This window comes from Hypanus sabinus, chromosome 15, assembly GCF_030144855.1.
Source record: "Hypanus sabinus isolate sHypSab1 chromosome 15, sHypSab1.hap1, whole genome shotgun sequence".
Classification (NCBI taxonomy): domain Eukaryota; kingdom Metazoa; phylum Chordata; class Chondrichthyes; order Myliobatiformes; family Dasyatidae; genus Hypanus; species Hypanus sabinus.
The window spans coordinates 36,983,185-36,998,907 of record NC_082720.1 but is presented as its reverse complement, the minus strand read 5'-3'; the positions used below and the strand labels follow the sequence as shown (position 1 = coordinate 36,998,907).

The following is a 15,723-nucleotide window of genomic DNA, read 5'->3' as shown; positions in this document are numbered from 1 at the left end:
AAGATTCTGAGAGGCAGGATTAATGAACATTTGGAGAGGCATAATATGATTAGGAATAGCCAGCACGGCTTTGTCAAAGGCAGGCAGTGTGTGATGAGTGTGATTGAATTTTTTGAGGATGTGACTAAATACATTGATGAAGGTAGAGCAGTAGATGTAGTGTATATGGATTTCAGCAAGGCATTTGATAAGGTACCCCATGCAAGGCTTATTGAGAAAATAAGGAGGCAAAAGATCCAAGGGGACCTTGCTTTGTGGATCCAAAATGGGTTTGCCCACAGCAGGCAAAGAGTGGTTGTAGACGGGTCATATTCTGTGTGGAGGTCAGTGACCAGTGGGGTGCCTGAGGGATCTGTTCTGGGACCCCTTCGTAATTTTTATAAATGACCTAGATGAAAAAGTGGAGGGATGGGTTAATATATTTGCTGATGACACAAAGGTTGTGGGTGTTGTAGGTAGTGTGGAGGGCTGTCATACAGTAGGACATCAATAGGATGCAAAACTGGGCTGAAATGTGGCAGGTGGAGTTCAACCCAGATAAATGTGAGGTGGTTAATTTTGGTAGGTCAGGTACGATAGCAGAATATAGTATTAATGGTAAGATTCTTGGCAGTGTGGAGGATCAGCGGGATCTTGGGGTCCAAGTCCATGGGACACTCAAAGCTGCTGTGCAGATTGTCTATGTGCTTAAGAAGGCATTCATCAACCTTGAGACTGAGTTCAAGAGCCGCGAGGTAATGTTACAGTTATATAGGACCTTGGTCAGATACCACTTGAAGTACTATGCTCAGTCCTAGTCACCCCACTACATGAAGGATGTGGAAACCATAGAAAGGGTGCAGAAGAGATTTACAAGGATGTTGCCTGGATTGGGGAGCATGCCTTATGAGAATAGGATGAGAGAACTTGGCTTTTCTCCTTGGAGAGACAGAGGATGAGGGGTGACCTGATAGAGGTATATAAGATGATAAGAAGCATTGATCGTGTGGATAGTCAGAGGCTTCTTCCCAGGGCTGAAATGGCTAACACAAGAGGGCATAGTTTTGAGGTGCTTAGAAGCAGGTACAGAGGAGGTGTCGGGTAAGTTTTTTATGCAGAGAGTGGTGAGTGTGTGAAATGGGCTGCTGGCAATGGTGATGGAGGCGGATACAATGGGGTCTTTTAAGAGATTCCTGGATAGGTACATGAAGCTTAGGAAAATAGAAGGCTATGGGTAACCACAGGTAATCTTTAAAGTACATGTTCGGCACAGCATTGTGGCCGAAGGGCCTGTATTGTGTTGTAGGTTTTCTATGTTTCTAATTTAAACTCTTATTCTGAAGAACATGTAGAATCAATTGAACCATGTTAAAAATTGTTAGATGAAGATTATGAGTGTACAGATAAAGTTCAAGTTTATTGTCATCTGACTGTACATATACTCTATACAACCAAACAAAAATAGAAAAATAGAGGGCTGTGTGGTAGGGAAACTTTAGAGTGGGTTATGTGGTCGGCACAACTTTGTGGGCCAAAGGGCCTGTAATGTGCTTTAGATTTCTGTGTTCTATGTTTTAACACCTGTGTCCTGTGGCACTGTACAGTAAGTGAACCAGTTTTGATGTGGCTTTTCCAGACAGCAAGATTATGGGCAAGTTCTCCCAGTTAAAGAGAATACTGAATATCGTGAGACTTAGTTGCTGCATCAGAGCCTTGATTTTTCTGTGTTGTGAGTAAATCTTGTGTTCTTCATGCAGCATGGCCTTCAGCAAATTAGCTTGGGGATTGTTTCATTTATTCTACCTGGTGAACTCTTTGGCCATCCAGCATAGTCTGCATGGATTAAAATGGGATAATTTGAAATAAACTAATATTCCTGGAAAAGATAGGTCTACCAGATCCCTCTTGAATTCTAATGGGATAGCAGATGAAAGGATAATGCTTGTCTACAGTCTAAAAGCACAACTTGGTCACAAACAGCTAAAGAATTCATGAGAAAACTTCTTACCCTTTAGGAATAAATGAGATAAACAGCATGAACCAATGTAAATCAGGAGAAAATCAATAGGAAGAAATGTTAATAACATTCCTTTAGTACTAATCAAAAAGCTACTAAACCTCGGCTTCTCTATGTCCTTCTAATTGGATTCTAGAATTTCTTACTTTGGAGACCACAGACAGTGCGAATCAGAAATAACATCTCCTTGCTGACTGTTAACACAAGCTAACCTCAAGGATGCATGCTTAGCCTACTGCTCTACTCTCTTTACATTCATGACTGTGTGGCTAGCAACAGCTCAACCACCATCTATCAGTTCACTGATGATGCCGCTGTTGTTGGTAGTATTTCAGATGATGACAGAGAGATGTGTAGAAGTGAGACAAATTGGCTGGTTGTGTTGCAAAAACAACCTTGCACTCAATGTCAGTAAGACAAAGGTATTGGTTGTGGACTTCAGGAAGAGCAAGTCGCATAAACACTCACCAGTTCTTGTTAAGAGATCAACAGTGGAAGGGGTGAGCAGCTTTGTCCTGGGTGTCAACATTACAGGTTCTCTCTTGGGCCCAGTGGAGTCTTGAAGAAGGCACACCGCAGTTATTTTTCTGTAGGACTTAGAGGGAATTTGACATGTCACCAACATGTGCAAATTTGTACAATATTCTGACTGATTGCATCACAGCCTGGTATGAAGGCTCAAATATACAGAATCACAAGAGGCTACAGAGGGTTGTGAAGCCAATTCTATAACCCTTCCTTCCATCGAGGACATCTTCATGAAGCAGCGCCTCAAGAAGGCAGCGTGCATCATTTAAGACCCAGTCAACCAGAATGTGCCCTCTTCATGTTATTACCATTGGGGAGGAGCTGCTGGAGTCTGAGGACACACGTTCAACATTTTAGGAGCAGCTTCTTCCCCTCTGCCATTAGATTTCTGAACACTACCTCATTATTTATCTTTTGAGCTTTAAAAAAAATTATACTGATTATGTCTTGCACTGTACTGCTACTACAAAACAATAAATTTGATGACTTATGTCAGTGATAATAGACCAAAATCATAATTATGATGCTGAAGAGGTACTTGCTCTGCTTGTGTTCTAAAATTCTGCAGTTGTTCCATCTATAAATTTTATCTTAAGGCTGTCTTTAATTTGTTGTCTCTTGCCACTTGTCTTTTTCTTATATATGCACACATCTACTTACTAATTATCCATACTTCCTTTTCATGCCACTATAAATCACTCTCATGGATGCCACATGTTGTGAATCCAGACGGTACTATTTGAGCAGTGTTACCCTCGATTTCCAGATGTATACTTCCCAAAAAAAAAGCTATTGTAACATGATCATGCTTTTAGCCCCTTGAACTCAATATTTCGTTTTCATTTAAAATTTATTTGATAATACTTTAGGAATATAATATAGTTTCACAAAGAGCTTGACACTTAGTGTTCTTTTTAAACTTGTAACTTCGAAAAATAGATTTTCTCAATTATGCAAAATATTCTACTCACAGTTTTGTTTTGACAGGAACAGTAGATGGAGCTCCGTACTTCATGATCACTGATTTCCCGTGGCTTCGTTCACTGCGTACTGCAGAACCAAACAGCTATGCAAGATATGACTTTGAAGATGATGAGCGAAGTAAGTATTCTCTCTACACATTTACAGTTTTGTACCATATACTTAACACTAAAGGGCCCATGAAATTACAATAGTTACCTTTATTCTGACATTGTACTTTTCCAATCAGTATACATTCTTGATCTTTATAGAGAGAAGTGACAAATGCTGTCCATTAATCAACATCAGGGGATTTTTTCTTTGTCCCATAATCTGATTACTATGGGTGGCACTATTGGCACTGGGATAGAGTCTCACTTATGAATAGTTAATTTACAAGAAAATGAGATCTGGTGCATTCCCCTAACCTCCACTGCCCTCACCCGCATCGCCTCCATTTCCCAGACATATATGCTCACCCCATCTCCCCTTAACAGAGGTAGAGTTCCTTACTACCACCCCATGAACCTTCACATTCAGCACATCATTCGCCACAAATCTCCGCCATCTTCAACAGAGATCATACCACCAAGAACATCTGCCTCCTCACTAATCTCCCTTCTGGCACATAGCTCTGCAAGCGACCAAGATAGGACATGGTCAGCAGAGTTTTAGAATGCCTCCAGTCAGTAAAGCAAGCTAGGAGGATGCGGGCTGACCATGAATACGTTGATAAGGAGCTAATCCTGAAGTTAATATAGGCATGTAGAGGTAAGCAGGGGTGAAGTCAAGCATATAAATGCTTTGAAATTTTAACATTGAGTCATCCATCTTCAGCAGTGAGGAGAAAGCTAGCTAAGGTTACTGCTCCTTTCAGTGCTTAAACACAGCCATTGAATAGTTGCAAAAAATAATACTTTCTTTGGACCTAAAAAAGCAAGAATGTGGTAATTTAGTCATTATATTGAGTATATTTGATCCATTTTGTATGTAATTGTTACGGGAATCTTTTTTCGCAGCTACAATCTATGCTCCTCGGAGAAAAGGACAACTGTCAGCTGACATTTGTATGGAAACAATTGGTGAGGTGATCTCTGAACGACGGCAGATGAGAAGTGGTGTATTTCCACGAGTTGTAGCTATTTTCATACATTACTGTGATGTCAGTGGAGAGCCTGTTCATGATGACTATATCTGACTATGCCTTCCTTGCATATGACTGTTCAAAGGCCAGAGACTACAGCCTGCAAGATTTGAATTATCAGCACTGTGTAGCTGCAATATATCCCAAATACTTTTGGAAGAAATTATATAATTATGTATAAAGGAATTTGTGTACAAATGATTTCTGTATAGAGATGTTCTGAAAATAATTAACTTCCTGAAGCAGTATCATTTCATATGTCTATACAGTTTAATTCAGTTAATGTTATTGATAGGGAATTTAAAAAGAGGCTATTTATATCCCCAAGTTATACAATTAATAAGATGAACATTTTTGATATTTTGTTACAAAACAGGTGCAAATGTTAAAAAAAATACGAAGGCCACATTCTTTGGCATATTTCATAGCCCAGTAAAGAAGTGACTTAACTCAATGAATTTTCTTTGGTACTATGTGCCTTTTCCCCTTAAATTACACTTTTGAATGTGTTATTGAAGAAAAGAGGAAAAACAAGAACTTTGTGTGGATTTCCTTTATACTATATATAATATATATACATACAGTATATATCAAATTTGAACATTATATTCATGCCTTGTTTTGAGGCATTTACCCTTGTTGGGAATAGTCTAATAACTAAAAGTAGCTTTTTATTATACAATGACATGCATTTTGTTATGCACTGCTTCCAAGGAATAAGTGGCAGGGAAATTCTATTATAATAAAATATTTAAATATAAGAAGAATTTTCTGATTAAAAATTTCTTTAGGTTTTTTTCTCTTCCAAATGTTCAGAATTTCTGGTTTATAATTAACTAAATGCTTTATTTTGTTTCCTGATAGATGAAAGTGTTGCTTTCAGTTATTTTAATTATATCTATAGAAGCACCTTAACTGACATTTTGTGTTTGGTGAAAGGCATTTTAACATCTTTTCCTTGTACTTTTCAGCCTGTTGATTCACAATACCAGACTAAGAATTTAACTAAGAATGAGCACTTGAACTGCAAACTCAGTCAGTTTTGAATTAGCCTGTAGTTATCATAGTTGTGAAGGAAACCTGACTTAATCATATTACCCAGTGCTGATGTTATCAGCTGCCAACCAATAGACAACTCCTTAGGAGAACATCACACTCAACTTGAGTAATTGCACTAGTACTACTATAACATGACTAATACAGTGGGGAAAAAAAATCATTCTAAGCACAGATTAGAAACAAACATTTTCTATCCACAATCTATTTTGTAGCTGATATCTCATTGCCAGTTGTACTTTGTACCCAACGTGCTAAACCTCGTATTTCTACAGAAATTTGTGTAAATGTTTGGTGGTTTCAGTGCAATAGTAGTTTACTATTAGAATAGCTGTAACATGTTTCACAGTTTTAATATGATTGGGGAATAATTGGTAGTAGACTATAAGGCCTTATCCAGTATGCCTTCTTCCCATCTGCATACACTTGCACTTGTGATCTGCAATCTAACCATTAAAATTTTCATATTCAATGGCCTTGCCCTTTGTTATCTATGTAATCTTATCCTGACCTCTATACAAACCACCCTTGCATTTCCAAGATCATCCCTTTCAGGCTTATTATATCCTTGACTTTAATTTCCCTTTGCTGGGAGCTGTGTCTTGGGACCCTAAGTGCTGACGTTTTTTCACAATGTATCTACTTCTATCAAGATGTTTTTTAAAACTATCTCCAGCCAAGCTTTTGACAACCTGACCTGATAAACCTTTATTTGACTGCATCAAATGCTTGTTAATCGTGGTTCAGTGAAGTGCCTTGAAAATTATGATTACATTACAGGCCAAGTTGTAGTACAGCTGTAACTGTTCACTAATCCATATTTTTTTCCCCCTTCTGGCCATTAGTTTTCTTTCACTCCTGATATTTGAGCAATCCCAGGAGTGGCCAATTCTATATTTGTGGTTCAGTAGGTTAGTTTATGGTGCTTTAAGTCAACAAAGATTATTTTGTGGTAACTCTCAAATTATAAAGTGCAAGTGAGCTTAAAATGACAACCTTAGGTACTACCACAATTTGACATTAATTTTGTGGCTTTTGACCAATAATGTTATGACTGCTAAATATAGCGTCTGTTATCTTTATGTTCTTTATGGGTGTTTATTTTTTCCAGAAATAGTTTGTTCACTCTTCTTTCTATCTCAGAGATATATGTGAAAGAAAAAGTACCCCTACCCCCACCCCATGCATTTCAAGTAAATCATTATCCTTAACACAAAACAACATTGTTTGCACATTCCTCAAGAAGACCATAAGATATAGGAGCAGAACAAGGCCATTTGACCCATCAAGTCATTTCATTATGGTTAATCCAACTTTCCTCTCAGTCTCAATCTCTTGCCTTCTCCTCATATCCCTTCATGCTCTGACCAATTGATAATCTATCAACCTCTGCATTAAATATGCATAAAGACTTGGTCTTCATGGCTGCCTGTGGCTAAGAATTCCACAGATTCACCACTCTCTGGCTGAAGAAATTTCTCATCATCTCCATTCTAAAAGGACGCCTCTCTATTCTGAAGCTGTGTCTTCCAGTCTTAAGACTCCCCCACCGTATGAAACATCCACTCTATCATGAACCTTCACTATTTGATAGGTTTCGATAAGGTGACTCCTCATCTACAGAGTTCCAGGGGATACAGGCACATAGCCATCAAATGCTCTTCACTCAACCTGGAATTATTTTCATGAACCTCCTTTGAACCATTTCCAGTTTCAGCACTTCCTTTCTAAGATAAGGGGCTCAAAACTGTTCACAGTACTCCAAGTGAGGCCTCACCAGTGCTTTACGAAGCCTCAACATTAAATTCTTGCTTTTATATTAAAATGAATCCTCTTAAAATGAATGCCAATATTGCATGTGCCTTCCTCATCACAGACTCGACCTGTAAACTAACCTTTAGGGAATCCTGCACTAGGACTTCCAAGTCCCTTTGCACCTCAGTTTTTTTTTTGTATTTTCTCTTCATTTGGAAAATAGTCAACCCTTTCATTTCTTCGACCAAAGTGCATGACTTCCTGATGCTGTCTTCTGTCTGCCATTTCTTTGCCCTTTCTTCTAATCTGGCTAAGTCCTTCTGTAGCTTCTCTACTTCCTCAACTATCTGCCACTCTACCTAACTTCGTATCATCTACAAACCTTGCAACAAAGCCATCAATTTCATCATCCAAATCATTGACATATAATGTTAAAAAGAATCGGTCCCAACAGAGACCCCTGTGGAACACTACTAATCACCGGCAGCCAACCAGGAAAGGCTCCCTTAATTCCCACTCTTTGCCTCCTGCCAATCAACCACTGCTTTATCCGTGTTAGAATATTTCCTGTAATACCATGGACTCATAGCTTGTTAAGCATTCTCATGTGTGGCACCTTGTCAAAGGCCTTCTGAAACTCCAAGACCACAACATAAACCAATTCTCCTTTGTCTTTCTTGTTTGTTATTTCTTCAAAGAATTCCAACAGATTTGTCAGGCAAGATTTTCCCTTGAAGAAACTGTGCTGACTACAGGCTATTTTACCATGTGCTTCCAAGTACCCTGAGACCTCATCCTTAATTGTCGACTCCGTCATCTTCCCAACCTGAGGTCAGACTAAATGGCTTATAGTTTCCTTTTTTTTACCTCTCTCCCTTGGAGAATGGAATGATGTTTGCAAGTTTCCAGTCTTCCGGAACTATTGCAGAACACAGAGATTCTTGAAAGATCATTATGTAATGCCTCCACAATCTCTTCAGCCACCTCTTTCAGTACTCTGGGGTGTACACCATTTGGTTCTTGTAACTTTTCTACCTTCAGACCTTTCAGTGTTCCAAGAACCTTCTCTCTAGTTATGGTAACTTCACACACTTCATGACCCCGACACCTGGAACTTCTATCATACTGCTAGTGTCTTCCACAGTGAAGACTGATGCAAAGTACTTGCTCAGTTTGTTTGCCATTTCATTGTCCCAATTACTACCTTTCCAGCATCATTTTCCAGTGGTCCGATATCCACTCTTACCTCTCCTTTACACTTTATGTATCTGAAGAAACTTTTGGTATCCTCTTTAATATTATTGGCTAGTTTACCTTCATATTCCATCTTTTCTTTCTTTGTGACTTTTTGTTTCCTCTTTCGGCTTTTAAAAGCTTCCCAATCCACTCACCCCACTAATTTTTGCTCTATTATATGCCCTTCCTTTGGCTTTTGTGTTGGTTTTGACTTGATAGCCATGGTTGTCTCATCTTTCCTTTAGAATACTTCTTCTCTTTGGGATGTATATATCCTGTGCCTTCCAAATTCCTTCCAGAAATTCCAGCCATTGCAGCTCTGCCATCGTCCCCGGTAGTAGTCTTTTCCAATCAAATCTGGCCAACTCCTCTCTCATGCCTCTGAAGTTCCCTTTATTCCACTGCTATACTGATACATCTGACTTTAGCTTACTCTTCTCAAATTTCAGGGTGAATTCGATCGTATTATGATCACTTGTCTCTAAGGGTTCTTTTACCTTAAGCGCCCTCATCAATTCTGATTCATTGCACAACCCCCTATATAGAATAGCTGATCCCCTCATGAGCTCAACTACAAGCTGCTCTAAAAAGCCAACTTGTAGGCACTCTAGAAATTCCCCCTTGTGGAATCCAGCACAAACCTGATTTTCCTAATCTACCTGCATATTGAAGTCCTCCCCCACCCCCCACCCCCATGACTATTGTAACATTGCCGTTTTGGTGTGCATTTTCCATCTCCTGTTGTAATTTGTATACCGCATCCTTAGTGCTGTTTGGGGGTCTGCTTGGCATTATGAAGACCCTGGAGAGACTTGTTCCAGAGCAGCTCCGGCTTATGGTTAGGCTTATGGTTATGGTTAGACCCCCTCCAGTTCGCTTGTCAGCCCCGACTAGGAGTTGAGGATGCCATCGTCTACCTGCTGAACCGTGTCTACACCCACCTGGACAAGCTGGCGAGCATTGCAAGGATCATGTTTTTTGACTTCTCCAGTGCGTTCAATACCATCTGCCCTGCCCTGCTGGGTGAGAAGCTGACAGTGATGCAGGTGGATGCTTCCCTGGTCTCATGGATTATTGATTACCTGACTGGCAGACCACAGTACTTGCGCTTGCAACACTGTGTGTCAGACAGAGTGGTCAGCAGCACTGGGGCTCCACAGGGGACTGTCCTGTCTCCCTTTCTCTTCACCATCTATACCTCGGACTTCAACTACAACACAGAGTCTTGCCATCTTCAGAAGTTTTCTGATGACTCTGGTATACTTGGATGCATCAGCAAGGGAGATGAGGCTGAGTACAGGGCTACGGTGGGAAACTTTGTCACATGGTGCGAGCAGAATCATCTGCAGCTTAATGTGAAAAAGACTAAGGAGCTGGTGGTGGACCTGAGGAGGGCTAAGGCACCAGTGACCCATGTTTCCATCCAAGGGGTCGGTGTGGACATAGTGGAGGTTTACAAGTACCTGGGGATACGAATGGACAATAAACTGTACTGGTCAAAGAACACTCAGGCTGTCTACAAGAAGGATCAGAGCCGTCTATTTCCTGAGGAGACTGAGGTCCTTTAACATCTGCCAGAAGATGCTGAGGATGTTCTACGAGGCTGTGGTGGCCAGTGCTATCATGTTTGCTGTTGTGTGCTGGGGCAGCAGGCTGAGGGTAGCAGACTCCAACAGAATCAACAAACTAATTCGTAAAGCCAGTGATGTTGTGGGGGTGGAACTGGACTCTCTGACGGTGGTGTTTGAAAAGAGGATGCTGTCCAAGTTGCATGCCATCGTGGACAATGACTCCCATCCACTCCATAATGTACTGATTAAGCACAGGAGTACATTCAGCCAGAGACTCATTCCACCGAGATGCAACACTGAGCGTCATAGGAAGTCATTCCTACCTGTGGCCATCAAACTTTACAACAACACCCTCGGAGTGTCAGACACCCTGAGCCAATAGGCTGGTCCTGGACTTATTTCCACTTAGCATGAGTAACTTATTATTATTTAATTATTTATGGTTTTATATTGCTATATTTCTTCACTATTCTTGGTTGATTTCCCCTCGGGATCAATAAAGTATGTCTGTCTGTATACAACTCCCATCACGGTATTTTAACCCTTGCAGTCCCTTAGCTCTATCCACAAATAATTCAACACCCTCTGACCCTATATCACCTCTTTCTATTAATTTGATTTTTTTCTTAATCAACAGAGCAATGCCATCCCCTCGGCCTTCCAGTCTGTCCTTAACATCCAGTATGTATCCTTGGACGTTAAGCCTCCAGTTATAATCTTCTTTCAACCATGATTCAGTGATGCCTACGACATTATACCTGCAAATCTGTAACTTTGCTTTATTCCATATACTGTGCGGATTCAAATATAACACCTTCAGTCCTGTATTCATCTTTTTCGATTTTGTCCACCTTTTATGTTGCAACCCATCCTGTTGACTGCAGTTCTGCCCTATCAGCAGCCTCTCCTCATTCCACATTGCCTCTGTTTGTAATCCAGCTCCCTCATCTTCAACACTACCATCCATTTTCCCTATGATACTTCTTGCATTGAAATATATGCAGCTCAGGACACCAGTCACACCATGATCAACCTTTTGATTCCTAACTTTGAGCAGTTACCAACGTCTGCCTTCACAATCTCTTATGCCCTCCTTCCTACACCAATTCCTTAACCTGAAGGCTCTACCATTTAACTTAGCACATAACTCCCTGAACTTCCTATGCAGAACCTCGTCACTCGTCCTACCTATGTCATACATGTACCAACTGCCACAACTTCTAGCAGTTCACCTTCCCACTGAAGAATACTGAGGGCTTGATCTGAGAGGAAGTGGCTTGGACTACCGTGATGCCTTAGCAGCATAAGACTTAATGGGAACAGAGCCCTTTCTCTGCCAATTTCTGGCCTGGTGGAGGAATACAAATGTGCCAAAGCAAGGCTGGAAATGACACTCAAAGAATCTCAGGACCCAATCATAAGAGCCGTTGCTCCTGCTCTAGCAACAGGGAAGAAATGGACCCCAGCCGCAGCAGTACTGGATGCAGAAGCCTGCCTCTGATACCGGGACATAGTGGGCTATGTCCAACAGGGCGGCTTTGGCCTTGGAGTAATGAAACCTACCTGGCAAAACGCTACTACAATTGTACGCCGGCACTTGGTGGTGGAGGAGGTGCGCCACCAAGAAGAAGCAGCCAAATGTGCCAAAGCAACATCCCAAGTCAAGCAAGGCTGCTGGATGAGGTGGGAGGGTGTTAAGAGGAGGAAAATCACATGGAGTGAGCTGTAGAGCATGGCGTCAAATAGATTGAGCTTCATCATCAGAGCAACATATGATCTCCTGCCCTCTCTTACGAACCTAAATCCTTGGCTGGAAGAGGATCCAGCCTGTCCTCTGTGCACATTTCCGGCATCCCTCAAGTACGTCTTGGTTAGTTGCAAGACCAGCTTAACACAAGGCAGATACACCTGGCGACACAACCAAGTGCTGAGGTGTTTGGCAGCTGAACTTGAGTGTAAGAGAGTAACCACTAATGCCAGGCCTCTCAATGCCCAGACAATGGTCCCACAATTACCATCCTTCATCTGGGAAGGAGAGAAAACAGGGGCTGACCTCTTGCCTCATGACTCATGCCCACTGAGTGCAGCCAGGGACTGGGAAATGCATGTTGATTTAGGCCAGAAACTTACCTTCCCATCTGAAATTGCAACGACCAACTTGTGGCCTGACCTGGTCCTTCGGTCTAACTCCTGTCTTTATTATTGAGCTGACGATACCCTGGGAGGATGCTGTGGATGATGTACATAAAGTTTAAGAAACTATAATCAAACAGAAACCTTGAGGACTATATAAAGAAAAGCCAGAAAAGAACTCAAGAAGGGAATTAAGAAAGTCAAGGCATTCTATTTCTATATTATGAACAAGATTATAACTAGAAAGAGAGTAGGACCACTCAAAGATGGGGTGGGGGGGATGTGGAGGATGTGGGTGTGGTCCTTAATGAGTACATTGACATTTACCAAGGAGAAGGGCATGGAAGGTAGGTGCTGAGCAGATTAATACGGTCATTTCAAAGTAAAGGAGAAGGCTGTGTTGGGTCTCTTAGAGCATTAATTTGGATAAGTTCCCAAAGCTGGATGTGATACACCCCAGGTTATTGAGAGGCAGGAGATGAGAAGGCTGGGGCCTTTGTGTCTGTCCCAGCCACAGGCGAGATTCTGGACGACTGGTGAGGAGCTAATGTGCCATTATTCAAGAAAGAGACCAGCGAGTCCATGAAGGTGGTAGGGAAGTTACTGGAGAGAATTATTAGAGGTAGGATTTATGAACATCTGGAGAACCATTGCTGAGTTAGGAAGAGACATTAGAATTTTGTACAGGGCAGGTTGTGTCTTACTAACTTGATTGAGCTTTTTGAAGAGGTGACGAGAGTGACTAAGGAAGGTTAGAACTATGGTTGTCGTTTACATGGATTTTAGTAAGCCACTTACTAAAAGCACCTCATAGGAGCCTCATCCTAAGATTAAGATGCATGAGATGCATATTGGATTCTGAACTGGCTTGCCCATAAAAGACAGCCTAGTATTTGAAGGGGCTTATTCTAGCTGGAGGTCAGTGATTTGTGATGTTCCACAGTGATCTGTACTAGGACCTCTGCTGATTGTGACGTAAATAAATGACCTGGATGAAAATGCAGTTGGGAGGGTTGGTAAGTTTGCAGATGATACCAAAATCAATAGTGTTGAGGATAGCGTAGAAGACTAGCAAAGAATACAGTGGGATATAGATCAGTTGCAGATATGGGTGGAGAAATGGCGGATGGAGTTTAACCCAGACAAATGTGAAGTCTTGCACCTTGGTAGGTCAAATGTAAAGAGAGAGTACACTTTTAAGGGCAAGACCCTTAGTGGTGTTGATGAGCAGAGGATCTTGGAGTCCAAGTTCACAGTTTCCTGAAAGTGGCTACATATGTTGGTAGGGTGGTTAAGAAGGTATATGGCATGCTTGTCTTTATTAGTTGAGGGATTGAATTCTAAATTCAGGAAGTTGTGTTGCAGCTTTATAAAATTCCAGTTAGGGCACATCTGGAGTATCGCATACAGTTCTGGTCGCCTCATTATAGGAAGGATGTTGCTATTTTGGAGAGGATACAGAAAAGGCTGATCAAGAAGTTGCCCAGATTAGAGGGCATATGCTGTAATGAGAGTTTGCGTAAACTTGGGTTTTTTTTGCTGGAGCGGCAGAGGCTGAGGGAAGGTCTGATTGAGGTTTATAAGATTATGAGAGGCGTACATAGAGAAAGCAGACAGTATATTTTTCCTAGGGTTGAAATGTCTGATACCATAGGGCATGCATGAAAGGTGAGAGGGTGTAATTTCAACAGAGATATGAGGGACAAGTTTTTTACACAGAGAGTGGTGAGTGTCTGGAATGCATTGACTTTTGTGGTGGTAGAAGCAGATACATTAGAGATTTTTAAAAGATAGTAGGTAAGCATGTGAATGTGAGGGAAATGGATTGGAACATCATTGTGGCAAAGGCCCTGGTCCTATGCTGTACAGCCCTGTTCTGTATGTTCTATACCTAACCCAACAAACCATTGTTACTTACTTTGTAGTAACATTTTACATGACTCAGTCAAATTATATTTAACAATGGTTCACTTGCTTAAGCTGCTCTGAGTCTCAATTCCCACAATGGCTACCTTTATTTATCTCATTCTCGGCAGGTGGACGTTGACTTCTGAATATTTAATAGATTCTATTGCTTCAACAGCTGGTACCTTTTTTAATCCTTCTCCAACTTTCCATCTCTACAATGCTGCTTTATTTTGAGAAGGGATTTTTAATTTTAACATTATAACTTGAAGTTCACAGTAAACTGTAAATCAGCACTTGTTAATTCTGCCTGAAACTGCCTATTTGGTTGATCTTGTGTAAGTGTCACTTCATGCAACACTCTCTATTGGGAAACAGGATCCTTTCAGAGCAAGGCAACCAAGAGCCTTAGCCAATCAGATGGTAGAATCTTGATTGAAATTGAGAGGTTTTTTTAAATGATATTTAGAGTATAGCCTAAGAAAATGAGAGTTAGAATATGTAAATAAATATATAACTATATACAGAAAGCAAATAAAGTTGTGATTGACAAGAAACACATAGAAAAGTTTTAACTATTTTAACTCCCAACTTTAAAATCCAAAGAAATTATTCTCCGGTCTCTAAAAGTAAATATTCAGTTGTCCTGTTTCTCAACAAATCTTGGTGATAAAACCTTTCAAGCTATTAGATGAGTAGTAATTTTTTTTTTAGTACTCTTTTTTTCTACAATTTCATCCCCATCAGGTACTTTAAGGTTGGGCCTCCTGTTAGGGTTCAAAGTAAATTTATTATCAGAATATGTACTGTATATGTTTAAATTTTCTTTGCAGGCATTTAAAATAAAAAATACAATATAATTTACATCAAAATATACATAAAGACTGATAATGTGCAAAAGAAGACAAATTGTGCAAATAAAAAATACAATGCTGAGAACATGAGTTGTAAAATGAGTCTGCACATCATAGAATCAGTTCAGAGTAGTGACTGAAGTTTTCGATGCCAGTTCACAATCTTGATGTTTGTACGGTAATAACTATTCTTGAACCTGGTAGTGTGGGACCCAAGACTTCTGTATATCTCCTGCCCAGTGGTGATAGTGGGAATAGAGCAGAGCCTAAATGGTAGGATTCTTTGATGATCGGTGCTGTGGTAGTGCTCCATGTAAATGCATTCAGTATTAGGAAGGACTTTGCCTATGATGGACTGGGCTTTGTCCACAACTTTCTTTTCCTGGGCATTGATGTTGCCATACCTGGTCATCTTGGTTAGACACACACTCTCTACTGTGTATCTATAGAAATCTGTCAAAGTTTTTGACAAGCTGAATATACTCAAGCTTCTAAAAAGGTAGAGGCACTGTCATGCCTTATTTGTGATGACATTGAAGTGCTGGTCCCAGGACAGATCCTCATTTATTAATACCAATGAATTAA

At 40.6% G+C, this 15,723-nt stretch overlaps 1 protein-coding gene across 3 annotated transcripts in view; it reads left to right on the top strand.

Moving 5' to 3' along the window:
* fbxo38 (F-box protein 38) overlaps window positions 1–15,238 on the top strand; it is a 90,592-nt gene extending 75,354 nt beyond the window's left edge. The window contains exons 21-22 of one of the 3 annotated variants that reach the window (XM_059990223.1): window positions 3,512–3,625; window positions 4,504–15,238. In XM_059990223.1, coding sequence (XP_059846206.1) covers window positions 3,512–3,625; window positions 4,504–4,682 — 293 coding nt within the window. In that variant the 3' untranslated portion in view covers window positions 4,683–15,238. Of the gene's footprint in view, window positions 1–1,615; window positions 1,709–3,497; window positions 3,626–4,503 lie in introns of those variants that run through there. The other 2 variants (XM_059990224.1, XM_059990225.1) reach the window with 2 other exon arrangements.
* Window positions 15,239–15,723: the final 485 nt, after the last annotated feature.